Genomic DNA, 13,101 nt, shown 5'->3' with positions numbered 1-13,101 from the left:
GAAAATGGAAAATGCAGATTCAGCCAGTAAAGTGACCATTCCAAAGCCACAGCTAGTTCGTGGCAGAGCAAAGATCAGAACCTGGGTTTCCTTACTTAACTACATATTGGAAAATAAGTTGTTTTTCTTTTATCTTAAATCTATTCCCTCAAAAAATGTTACAATCCCATCTCACTTCTGCAAACAGATAGAAGTTGAAATGCAGAGCTTACGGTGACAATGCTGTAGTGATTGGGAAAAGTTTTTGTTGGATATACCGGTCTCATGTTTTTAGTATATGTTCCACATTTTTCTAGAAGGGAAAAAAATAAACATTATTATTAAATACATCTGACAATTGGCTTACCTCATTTAGCGGTGGTACCACAGCAGTCTAAATCAGGTAAAAAAAATTAGCCCAGGAGGGATTTTAATCAGATAAAAATTCAGGATGAAATATAAAGCAACACTGTGGATACAAATCCAATGTTAAAGATGACTTCATTTGTCTCTTAGTCAGAAAAACATTAAAATAATTAAGCCAATTACCCATAACATTACTTCATTCAAGATGAACAAGTTATAATAAAATAATGCTTGTAAGTTCTTTGATACTACTTAGTGGTCAAATACCTAAATCATAAGAGGTAGAATAAGAAAACTGAACTAAGTCTATAAATTAAAACAAGGGTGAAGGAGTAGCTGGGAAGACAGGGTCCCAGGCCATAGATCTAGAACCAGCTAACCTTGGACAAACTCAGCTGCTTTAAAGACAAAAGGCATCTTGTGGCTTCAAGTCCAAGAAAGCGCAGAAGTCCGACTATTCCTGATGCCCTGCTGATCTAGTTCTGGTGCCTCATTCTTTTTCTCCTGCCTCTACTATTGAGGAGGGAACACATAACTAATGATTCCAGCATTCAATACTCCATTTGCCTAAAAATGTCCCTCAAATTGGCATGTGTCTCTATATCTTACTGCCTTCCATTAGTTCAGAATTACAGGCTACATTCCCTAATTATTCAAAGCTAGGGCTTGGGCTCATTGTTTAATGATTTATTTTAAACTTCATATACAGGTACCTCCACCTCTGAACTCTAAACTCATGATGCCACATTTGGCACCATGGAGACAAGCTCTCCTGATAATGGTAACAAAGGGCTGTATTTAAACTTCAAAGGCCACAGGCCTGCTAGGAAGAACACAGCTTTGTCCGTGCAAAGCTAAAGACTTTTTATGCAAAATATTAAAACAAAACAAAACTATCTTCTTCCATGTAGAAATTAAAAACTAAAAATTTTTCAAACTCTCCCAAAATTATCTTGGCACTTCATAAGACAAGCATAATGGTATACATATGAATTTACAAAGAGTGATGTTAATGTTTAAAGCACCTCACATACTCCAATCTGGTAAGTAAGATTTTAGAATTCCAGAAAAAAGCTAAAGTAATTGTATTTACTTACTTCTATTTTAGTCCAGTATTACACTGTAGCTGCTTAAAGGTTGTTAATGTGATTTAAAACTTTGGCATCAATATTAAGAAAACACCATTCTACTATTTTATGGGGAATTTATAGAAAAATCACTTAATTAGGGCCTGATTGAGATTTAAAAAAAAAAATTGGAAGAGTCCAATTCAATCCAAAGGATAACACAGAATAACTGACAAATATTCTATGTCTGCACTCGTAATATCTCAGAAATACCTTTAGTTTTTGAAATTCTATTTCTGAAATAAAATATCTGTAAAATAAGGCCAGGCGTGGTGGCTCACGCCTGTAATCCCAGCACTTTGGGAGGCCAAGGTGGGTGGATTGCTTGAGTCCAGGAGTTAGAGACCAGCCTGAGCAACATGGCAAAACCCTGTCTCTACTAAAAACACAAAAATTAGCCAGGCGTGGTGTCATGTGCTTGAAATCCCAGCTACTTGGGAGGCTGTGGCATGAGAATCACTTGAACCTGGGAGGCAGAGGTTGCAGTGAGCCAAGATCGCGCCACTGCACTCCAGCCTGGGCGACACAGTGAGACTCAGTCTCAAAAATAATAATAATAATATTTGTAAAATAAATAAACAAGGGACTTTTTCACAAGGAATTCAAAATTCTGAGAAAGAATAAATACATATAAAAATGGCCAAAGGTTAAAATTCGAAGATAACTGTATTAACTTATTTTTTTGAAGGGCAGCTTCAGAGTAATCATACTATTAAAGATAAGTGCCTTACACCAGGTTCAACTACTTTGCCATAAAAAAGTTTAGTGAAACAGTTAGGTTCTGCCAGTACTTTTCCAAGAAAGACTGCCTGCCTAGTCGATCTCACTGAAATCGTGATATTCCAGCAGTAAACTCTGAAGTTACTCACTTAGTTTGCTAATAACAGGAAGAAGTCCACCCCAAGTGTGTAAATATTCTGCCCTGAATCCATCCAAAGAAAATAAGAGGGTAGGAGGCGTTTCAAACCTGGGTAATGAAAAAGAAAAAAAAATGTTTAAAGAAGCAAAGACAAGACATATCCAATGAAGATGTACTCCCTTCTTGGCACAGGTCCAGTGAAGATTTTCCACTAAGGTCTGTGTGATCTTAAGAAAACTAACTAACAAAGTCGGCAAGCATACTTATAAAGTATATTTTACATTCATTTATATTTATATACAAACTATCATTTCATAATACATATATATCATCAAATAGTATATATTAAGCATTCATATCATTTTGAGCCACCATACAGAAACACCATTCATGGTTTCTGCTGTTCCAAAAGCTAAACCAATTGCTACTAAAATATAATATTGTTTTCCCAATTTGCAGGAAAATAAACAATAAAAAACAACAGCATATAGTATTTCCATAAATATTTTTCCTGAACCATCACTTTCTGATATGGACTCTTACTACAGTAAATAGTACTTCATATAGTATATATATTACACACTATTTTATTATTTAATTTATTTTATTATTTTATTTTTATTTTATTTTTGAGACAGGATCTCACTCTGTTGCTCAGGCTGCAGTACAGTGGTGCTATCGCAGCCTCAACCTCCTGGGCTCAAATGATCCTTCTGCCTCACTCTCCCAAGTAGCTGGGACTACAAACATATACCACCATGCCTGGCTAATTTATTTATTATTATTTTTTTTTTTGTAGAGATGAGGTCTCACTATGTTGCCCAGGCTGGTCTCGAACTCCTAGGCTCAAGCAATCTTCCCACTTCGGCCTCCCAAAGTGTTAGGATTACAGGTGTGAGCCACCCACCAAGCCTATATACTGTATTTAGTTTTTAGGCTTAATATATTTAAAAGATATAAATACTTAATACAAAAGTTTGAGAGATCCTATATTTAAATATATAAACAACAAAGAAATAATTCAAAGCTGGGAATGATCAATGAGGTTTCAACAACACATACACACATATACAAAGAGTTAACGTGTAGTGTGGAAATTTCAAAAAGGAGGCCAAAAACCACAGAGGATGCTAATATACTTGACAAACGAGAATAGCTATGGATGATGGCCATGTGGCTACCCCAAAACGGCCACGGCTCAGAAATTTTGCAGCATCTAGTGACACATGGTAGGTGGTAGGGAACTTGTATAACACTGGATAACTGTGAGAAGACTTCCCACTGAAAGTTTACTCAGTAAATTTAAAATTTGACAGGAAATACCTTACCTTGCCTTTTTAACTCTGCCTCCTCCCACCTTACCCTCATACACAAACACAAAAGCAACCCCACAAGGAGAACATTTTTACACAGTTTTCACTAGCTACTATCTGTAACACAGCTCCATTGAGAGACTCTGTAGAACCAGTGTATATAGTGTTAACGGTCCATATAAAACTAGTTTTATTCAATCAACAGAAATCATAAAAGCAGGTTAGTGGGCATCACGTAAACATACTGGTAAATTATCCAGTGTAATAATAAGTGTCCTAAGTTACGATCTTCTTGTAAAGAAAGGGTTATGTTTTCCACTAAAAGATTCAATATTACAACTGAAAAATTATAAGCAATATTTAGAAGAAAAAGAAAGATTTGCAATTCACTAAGTCTAACATCCCCAGTATTCCTTGGATTTAAAAGACAGTTTAGGGTACATGAAAAGTTTTCCTTAAAAAAAGGCTCTTCTGTTGAAATTATTTGGTTGAGGTTTAGTTTTGGCTGCTGTTGCTACTGCTTACTTAAATCAAAGTACTCTTCCTTCCAAAAGAAAAAAAAAGAAGACATATAACAAAAATTATATACATGAACAAAATGACCTAAAATACAACTTAAAAATTTTAATAGTCTGGGAAAACTATCATTTTAAAGAGGTAAAAATACATTTCTGAAGATGAATAATTCAAATGTATGAGATGGTAGACCTCAAATGGAACAAAGATAAATACACCTAACACCGTTATAAAATCTTCACCCTTTAAATTCCACACATACTCTTTTTGATGGTGTCATATATGGAAGACCTTGTACAAAATATTTGAAGGACATAAAAACCAAATATGAATTATTTTAAAAAATGTATCATCTCTCACAAACAGGTTGTTATCCCAAAAATGTATAAATGGACCAAAATACAAAAAAAAAGAAGCCAAATTTTCTACAAGTTTAGCAGCTCTCAAAACTCCAAATAAAAGTAAAGATCCTTCCTTCCTGAAAAGGAAAATGCAAATATTTTTATCTAGCATTCTTCAATAGCAAAGACTAAATATTCATGGCCTCTCTTTTTTCTATAAACTTCCAGAATAGGGATAACTCCATAATCATCTCTGTTCCACCATTGCCAAACATAAGATCTGGCTAAAAATACAGGTTGGGCATCCCAAATCTGAAAATCTGACATCTCAAATGCTTCAAAATCCAAAAGTTTTAGGTACTGACGTGATGCTCAAAGGAAATGCTCACTGGAGCACTTGGGATTTTCAGATTTGAGATGCTCAAACTGGTATAATGCAAATATTCCAAAAACCAAAAAAATCCAAAATCCAAAACAGTTCTCATACCAAACATTTTGGATAAAGGATACTCAACCTGTAATGTTTAATAAACCAGTGATTTCATTATTTTTATCATCTTAATTTGGAAAGAAAAAAATGATGCTGTACTTCTATAAAAGAAAAACTTAATACCTCAGAATATAATCTTACCCTGCTGGGCACTGTGGCTCATTAATGCTCTCACATGGTTCTTCTACCCAACTTTTCTCACCTAAAATATTTTCAAGAAAATAAAATGAATTGAACACACTTAACAGTAATAAAAATTGTGATGCTTGTGAGACACATCAAGACAGATTCCAAAAACAAAGTATGTGAACAGATTGATAGATAACACAGGACATGACTCTGGAGGTGTATAATCAATAAAGAGAATTATTCTGCTTCAAAATAAGAGTTAGTTGATATCAGGAATTAAAAATGGGTGCATAATTGTAAGACTAAAACATACTACTGTTTTTCTGAGAACTTGAAGGTATCTTTTCCATTTTCAAATTCCTAATATTTTCAGCCAAAATTTACAACCCTCTCCTTCTATCCACTCATCAAAATCCTTGGTATTTTGGTGTCTTAGTTCTCTCTCATATAGAGTCAGGTTCTGTCAAGAAATTTGAAAAAAAAATAATAATAATACCTGGACAAGACATCATAATAGTATCGCCTTACAAAATGCCCTCGAATCTTTCTAAACAATTTCACATCGACTCTCTCAATGCACAGCAGACAGTGTCCCCATTTACTAGGAGGGAAGCCGGGACATAAAAGTCAGCCAGGACTGTAAGAGGGATCTTTCCACAAATACAGCATCAAGTGTGCTGCTATTATCAAAATAACATGAGAGGGTGGTGGCAGGGGAATGAGTGGTTATAGATAAAATATGATTGGTCGTATGTACATAATCATAATTATGAAGCTGGGTGATGGGTATAATGTTCATTACATACTCTCTCTCCCTATGTGTATGTTTAAAAGTTTCTTTAATAAAAAGTTTTAAAATTATTTTTTTCAGCTAACATAGTTGGCCAATAGCCATGACTCCTAATATAAAAGATAACACCTATGTAAAGCCCAGCTAAGACGCTGGAAGATGCCAGGCTGCTGCAGAGCCCAACGAGCACCTGACCTTGACACACAGAACTGTAGTTGATGCAGCAGTCGCCCTGGTCCTTGCAGTCATCTGAACAGGCACAGAGGCTTCTGGTCAACCTTTTCTCACCACACCTGAATTTGTTGCAAGTCCATATATGTTCTAGAAACAAACATCAGCAAAATGTGTTTTATGTCTCAAATTCAACATGTCCAAAGGGATCACAGAATTGCTGTCTTCCTGAGTATGATCCATGAGCAACAATGAATGATTTGACAGCTCTTAATCACTCACAGAATCTGCCACTACCATGGCCACTCTGAACTAATGGGGTAAAATATGTAGGAACCAATTATTATTATTTCACTAAAACTCCAGAATTTTGTCATTTTCAAATTTGGACGCACCTTACCACTATGCAATTCATATGCAGACTTGGCTTCTTCTACCTGCTAAAATTTAATCTAAGTCTGACTCTCAGGCCAAGGTGAGAGGATTGCTTGAGGCCAGGAGTTTGAGATCAACCTGGGCAATGTAGTGAGACTTCGTCTCTACAAACATTTTAAAAATTAGCTGGGCACAATGGTGTGAGCCTGTAGTTCCAGCTACTTGGGAGGCTGAGGCAGGAGGATCTCTTGAGCCCAGGAGTTCAAGGTTGCAATGAGCCATGGTCGAGCAACGGCTCTCCAGCCTGGGTGACAGAACAAGTCCCTGTCTTTAAAAAATAAACACTAATGAAAAATAAATAAATCTCTCTCATTTAAAAATTATTCCATGTCATATGCAGAGAATTCCACATCTAAGAAAATTTTCATATTCTGATAGTTTTATTTTTAAAAATATAGGTGGACATATAAGATCTCTTGCTGTCAAAGAACCATAATGAAAATATTTCTATATTTCAAGCAGGCTTTTAGAATTTGAATGCAAATTAGATTACAAAGGCTTTCAGCATACATTAAAAATAGACAAAGTTCTGCTATCCATAAAATGTTTAACAAAGAAATTCTGTAAATTTGTTTCTCTTAAGGAACTGTTGAAAGAAAATATAAAAGCTAATGTCAAAATGTATATGTATGCTAAATTAAAAAAAATTCAAATGAATTAGGTACATCACATAACTGAAAGACACAGAGCTTTCCTTGATCTTTTCCTAATGACCATAACTCCATTTTTCCCTGCACATCCTTACCTGGTTCTATACACGTCTCCTGGTAATCTAAACAGCAGTTTCCAAGCTCAACACACGCAGCATCACAGCGACAGTTCCCAAATGTTCTCTCAAAACAGCGACCTTTGCAACTTTTAACTGAAAATATTGAACAATAAGTCAGATGTTTCTAATCATTATATAATTCAAAGTAAACATCAAGAAATACAACTAAGTTAGGTGTACACTAGGTTCAAATACCACTTTAGAAAATACAGATGGGGTAATAAAGTAACTCAAAAATCTTTTCACAAATACACACAAAAAGTGATACAAACAGAAAGTAACCTTATGTACCTGGTTTGTGATTTTTATCTCCTGATGTAGGAAATAAAGATAACTTTATTATTATTATTATTACAAACCTTACTGGGTCTGACAAGACTCAAATAATCATGGTATGATAAAATAAAAGTCAGAATAAAGGCTTGTTCTGAATATTTCATGCTATGAAAAAGTTGGCTTAAGCAGGCATGGAGTTCCCTAAAATTTCAAAATGTGGGACAAAAATTTTTTAGAAGTGATTAAGAATATTTTCGAAAGGAAAAATTACTTAGCCTGCCTCACTCTCAATCCTGGTGTAAAGAAGTAGTGGGTTTGTTCAGAACATGCTTCCTGGCATAGCTCTTCCCTCCCTGACCTGAAACACCCATTTCACCTTTAGATCCAGCCTGGCTCCCCCCAAAAAGCTTTCCTAACTCCCCAGCTAGGCCTCATTTCCATTTTTTTAAAGCTCATATAAAACCTTGTCCTTCCCCTCAATTGCTAAATTCCACTTGTAACTAGGTTATTTGGTTAATATCCCAGTTAGACGGCAAACCAGGACCACATCTGGCTTTGCCCAGCATACTGTATCCCTAAAACCCAGCCAGGTGCATGCCATATAGTTGAGATTAGCATATTTTTGCTAAATGAATAAATGGTAGACATGGGAGAAAAGTACTTTTAATGACACACAACAATTTTACTGTTGAAGTTCATTACTAGATACCTTGAATAAGCCAGGTTTCATTGGAGGGCTAGAAAATTAGGACAATGAGAAAAAAAAGAAAAAAAGGATTGCATGGAAAATAATGGACATCCAACAACAACAAAAAAGAAATAATCTTAGTTCTTGACTTTAATGGTGTTCTGACCCAAAAAGACACTGCCATGGAATTTACCTCTCATTTGATACTGGGAAATCAGGCAATTTTAAGAAGATGAAGTAACAATAATAATTTCTAGTGTCAGAAATACGAACTTTCCTGACCTGGAGTGGGGGCCGGGGAAGTCTATTAGAATAATAGCTATTACTTGGAGCTCATTAATATGTACCTAATAATTTTTAAAAATACGATGCATACTATGTTGGGCTTGGATTAAAATTGCTATTTTTCAATTTGTATGTGTCAACTCAGGAGTGAATCACTTCATGCTAAAAAATGACATAGGTAAACACTAAACTCTGTAACTGTTTACTTCAGTTAAACTTAGATACATGTGTTCTGAATAGTTTACTGAATACATAAAATTACTACCTTTCAACAGTACATGATAGCTTAATAATCACTAACAATTTTTTAAATAATTAATATTATAATCACAGAATAACCAAACAGAAGAACCTGTTCAATTTTCAAAGCTGAATTCTCTAGAATGACCATCAATGATTTTATTGTGAGGGGATGGGGGGGAACTACCTCAAAGACAAGATAATAACCACTACGATTTACTGTGATCCAGTTTAATCATTTATTGTAATCTTGTCAATGCTGGATAGATTTCTGCAATTGATGGAAAGAAAAAATATATCTAGAAGTTTGAAAAATATCACTATGGCTTTGAAACAACCAATGTCTGCAATTTCAGAACCTTAAGAGCACATACTGACAAGTTTCTGATTGCCCAGGGATGGTAACTGTCACCTAGCAACCTACAGGGCTGCTTCAGCAACTAACTCCTTAGGGGAAAAGAGCAGTAAAGAATGCCCTCCGAGTCCCTGGAGACAGTCAGGGAGCATGGGCTCCAGGACAACAGCATCAGAGCCCCCGGCCATGTTTTGTAAGTAGAACTTTACATGACTAATATAACACAAGAGCTTCAAGAAGAAGGCTCAAACCAGCGTTGAATTGACAGTATCTATGGAGTACCCATATGAATAGGAGATAATGTTTACCTCGGTCACATTCTTAATAAGGCTGTGCACACACATACACACACACACACACACACACACACGACTAATTACCTTCTTTGGCACAGCTTGGTTTCAACCCAAATATACAACCAAGTATTGTTGTTAACACACATACTGACAATACCTGTAGGGAGAAAAGAGAAAATTATATGGTTTCTTTTTTAAAAAATATTTTATTTTATTTTTTATTTTTAGAGATAGTGTCTTACTCTGTTACCCAGGCTAGGGTACAGTGGCATGATCATAGTTCACTGTAACCTCGAAATCCTGACATCAAGGGATCCTTCTGCCTCAGCCTCCCAAAGTGCTGGGATTATAGGCAAGAGCCACTAGGCCTGGCCTTATATAGTTCCAAAATCCTTTTATTTCTCCAAATGTTTTATTGCTTTAAATGTTTCTAAACTTGTTGGTGCTGTTCTTTTTTCCAGTCTGGAAAAAAGTAACATGTTCACTTTTTGAAAATTCCAACTATACACTTGTGATTTGTATACATTTCTGTATTCTATACTTCAATAAGTTGACTCAAATGTCAACCAACCATTCTATACCATCCAATGTTAATGTAATTAGAAACTCTCCCAGTTAGTATAAATGAATTAGTCATAAAAATTATAATTATTAAGGGAAAGAGAGAGAAAACTCTATTTAGAGTCTGGATTTCCTATGTATTAATCCATTAAAGGAAATATATGGAATATTATAATGCCTATTTTAACAGTTCTACACAAACCCAAACCTAATATCCTCACATGTACTGTGGCACCTTGTGGGAATGAGCCCTGAAGAGGGATAGCTGACAACCTCCCAGACCAAGTGTTACCACAAACTAGTTGCGATTTCAGTCAGGTCACTCAAGCTTTCTAGATACCAGTTTATTCATCTATAAAATTTAAGGGTTGGACTACGTGATCTCTAAATATCTTTCCAGTGCTAACGCTTTGCCACTTTCCCATTCTCCACTCTTCTGGTCTTTGACATTTTTAAAATAAGTTAACACAACCTACAACCCCTAAGAATCATGACAGAACTTCTGTGAGTTAGAAGACAAAGGAGTAGAATAACCCACAAAACAATCCTCAATTTTTTTTGGTGGGAAAAAATTTCCTTGAAAGCTCCTTGGAATATCAGATTACAGGGCACTCCAATAAAATATTAATCAAGTCCCAATGATGCGCAAAGACTGTCATACACTGAAGGAAAAAATAAGAGATAGCTCAAGGAGTTTCTATTTGGGGAGAAGTCAAAAACAGCACATCAGTGGCCCGTATTTGGTAGGCCCTACAAACCGCCTGCAAAGTTCCACAGTTGTTTAAAGAAGGAGAAAGGTTGGGGTGGTTAGGGAGAGGGAGATCAGAAAGAGTTTCCTAGAGCAAGCCTTTGGCATGTCTCTGAATGGGGGGAAATGATGGCATGATGTTGCCAGGTGGAACTGGAGGAAGGGAAGAGAGGGCAGAACACAACAAACTTCTAGGAGAAAGGGCAGCATAAAGAAGGGTTCCAGGAAGGCAGGCACATGGAAGGTGGCAGATGAATAATGAACAGCCTATCTTAGCTAAAACCAAGAAAACGCAAAGGGGAACGGACAATGGTGGAGGTATGGAAAGATGGTGTAGTATTTCTGGAAAGCTAAGGTGAAGAGATAATAGAGACAGGAGGAATGGGTGAATAGGACCAAGTGGATGGTTGGTAGAGGCTTTTATGAATTCATTCCTTCAAATGAGGAGTATCGAGTACTGACTACGTACTGGATATTCAGTAATAAAACAGACATGACCTCTGCTCTCAAGGTGCCTACTGTCAAGAGACTGCAAAGACTTAAGAGGAAGTGAATGGTAAGGAAAGTGAGGCAGCAGGTCTTACTTACTTCAAAATAAAATGGATAAAGAAAAGGAAGATTTTTTGCAAAGAGAGCAAAAGGTTAGCCTTCTTTAAGGATGCGAAAACGTGTGTTTTTCTTTGTGTGTGTGTGTATATTCATTAAAATAAGGAGGTATCAGAGGAACAGCTTGAACAAGTAAGTCAACAAGGGCAAATAAGCAGAACAAGGTATCAGAAAAGAATAGTAATGGACTCTCCTAAACTTCTGATGGTGGTGTAAACTGACACAACTGTATGGAAAGATAATCTCTAAAAATATCTATCAAAAACATCGCAAACGGCCAGGCATGGTGGCTCATGCCTGTAATCCCAGCACTTTGAGAGGCTGAGTTGGGGGTTCACTTGAGGCCAGGAGTTCGAGACCAGCCTGGTCAACATGGTGAAACCCCATCTCTACTAAAAATACAAAAAAATAGCCCAGCATGGTGGTGCACGCCTATAATCCCCGCTGCTCGGGGGCGCTGAGACAGGAGAATCACTTGAACCCGGGAGGCGGAGGTTGCAGTGAGCACAGATCGCACCACTGCACTCCAGCCTGGGTGACAGAGCAAGATGCTCAAAAAAAAAAAAACCAAAACAAAACAACAACAAAAACTGTTTTACTGTCAATTATAAATGTATAAGAAAATAAAACATAGTAAAACATCTATATTTAGTGTATTATAATTTAAAACATTAAAAACAGGAAGAATTGGCCAGGTGCGGTGGCTCATGCCTGTAATCCCAGCACTCTGGGAGGCCAAGGTGGGTGGATCACGAGGTCAAGAGTTAAAGACCAGCCTGGCCAAGATGGTGAAACCCCGTCTCTACCAAAAATACAAAAATTAGCCAGGGCAGTGGTAGGCTCCTGTAATCCCAGCTACTTGGGAGGCTGAGGTGGAGGTTGCAGTGAGCCAAGACCGTGCCACTGCACTCCAGCCTGGGCGACAGAGTGAGACTCTGTCTCAAGGAAAAAAAAAAAAAAAAAAACATAAAGAATTGAAATTGTATTTATCTGTAAACTTATCTAGAATAGCCCAAACAGTACTTACCTTCTTCTCATCTATCACATAACTCACAATACAAGGTGAGAATATTTTCTATGCCTTGGAGAATTGTCATATTCCATAGTCCTTTCTAAGTTTAGATCAGTTTCCAATGTTTTCACATAACCTTTGCACCTTCAACATTATGAAATGTCTCCAAGAGGAAGTTTTGTGCAGTGTCACTCCCTCTGGGATATCTTCATTCTTTTTCTCACAACCACTTTCCTCATTTGTGTCAAAAAATTCAGCTTCACTAGACTCCTCTGGCTTCATATCTGGAGTCTATTGCACCATGGCAGTGTTAGCATTCCCATGGCTAGCTGTTTCTTCCACGACTCCATTTATTTTCACTTCCATTTCACTTCCAGCATTATTACCTCTTTTCTTTTCTTTACTTTCATTCTTTATCAGTTCATTCACTTTTTCAATTATCCACTTTTTGAAAATGTAATACAGGTTTACTTCTGAGAGGTAAAGCAACAACACAACTACATGCTTTGCTGTCCGTGCATGAACTGACTAAAAGATGCCCATGGGCTAACCACTGAAAGATTTTGAAAGAAATGATGCAATTGGTCACTGACCATAATTTGCACTTGCTATTTGCACAGTGATTTGTGGATTGATGAGCTAGCAGCAAAGTTTGTACTTTATGGAATTACTCACAGTTAATATATCTTGGTAAATGAAATTAGAACTATGTTGTTGGGAGCTGGTTTTATTTAATTAAACTGTGGTAA

The 13,101-nt window shown here is 36.4% G+C and overlaps 1 protein-coding gene across 1 annotated transcript in view; it reads right to left on the bottom strand.

Annotated features, from left to right (window-relative positions):
* The window catches only part of ENPP1 (ectonucleotide pyrophosphatase/phosphodiesterase 1), an 81,379-nt gene that overhangs the window by 32,437 nt on the left and 35,841 nt on the right, over positions 1–13,101 (bottom strand). Inside the window, exons 2-7 of the mRNA XM_032159123.2 lie at positions 9,510–9,582; positions 7,262–7,378; positions 6,106–6,231; positions 5,133–5,193; positions 2,342–2,439; positions 213–292 (exon numbers count right to left, since the gene is read on the bottom strand). Of these exons, the coding sequence (XP_032015014.1) occupies positions 213–292; positions 2,342–2,439; positions 5,133–5,193; positions 6,106–6,231; positions 7,262–7,378; positions 9,510–9,582 (555 nt within the window). The remainder of the gene's footprint in view (positions 1–212; positions 293–2,341; positions 2,440–5,132; positions 5,194–6,105; positions 6,232–7,261; positions 7,379–9,509; positions 9,583–13,101) is intronic.

This window comes from Hylobates moloch, unplaced genomic scaffold (assembly GCF_009828535.3).
Source record: "Hylobates moloch isolate HMO894 unplaced genomic scaffold, HMol_V3 SCAFFOLD_2, whole genome shotgun sequence".
Taxonomy (NCBI): domain Eukaryota; kingdom Metazoa; phylum Chordata; class Mammalia; order Primates; family Hylobatidae; genus Hylobates; species Hylobates moloch.
The sequence above is the reverse complement of the archived record's forward strand: the minus strand, read 5'-3'. Positions and strand labels throughout refer to the sequence as shown.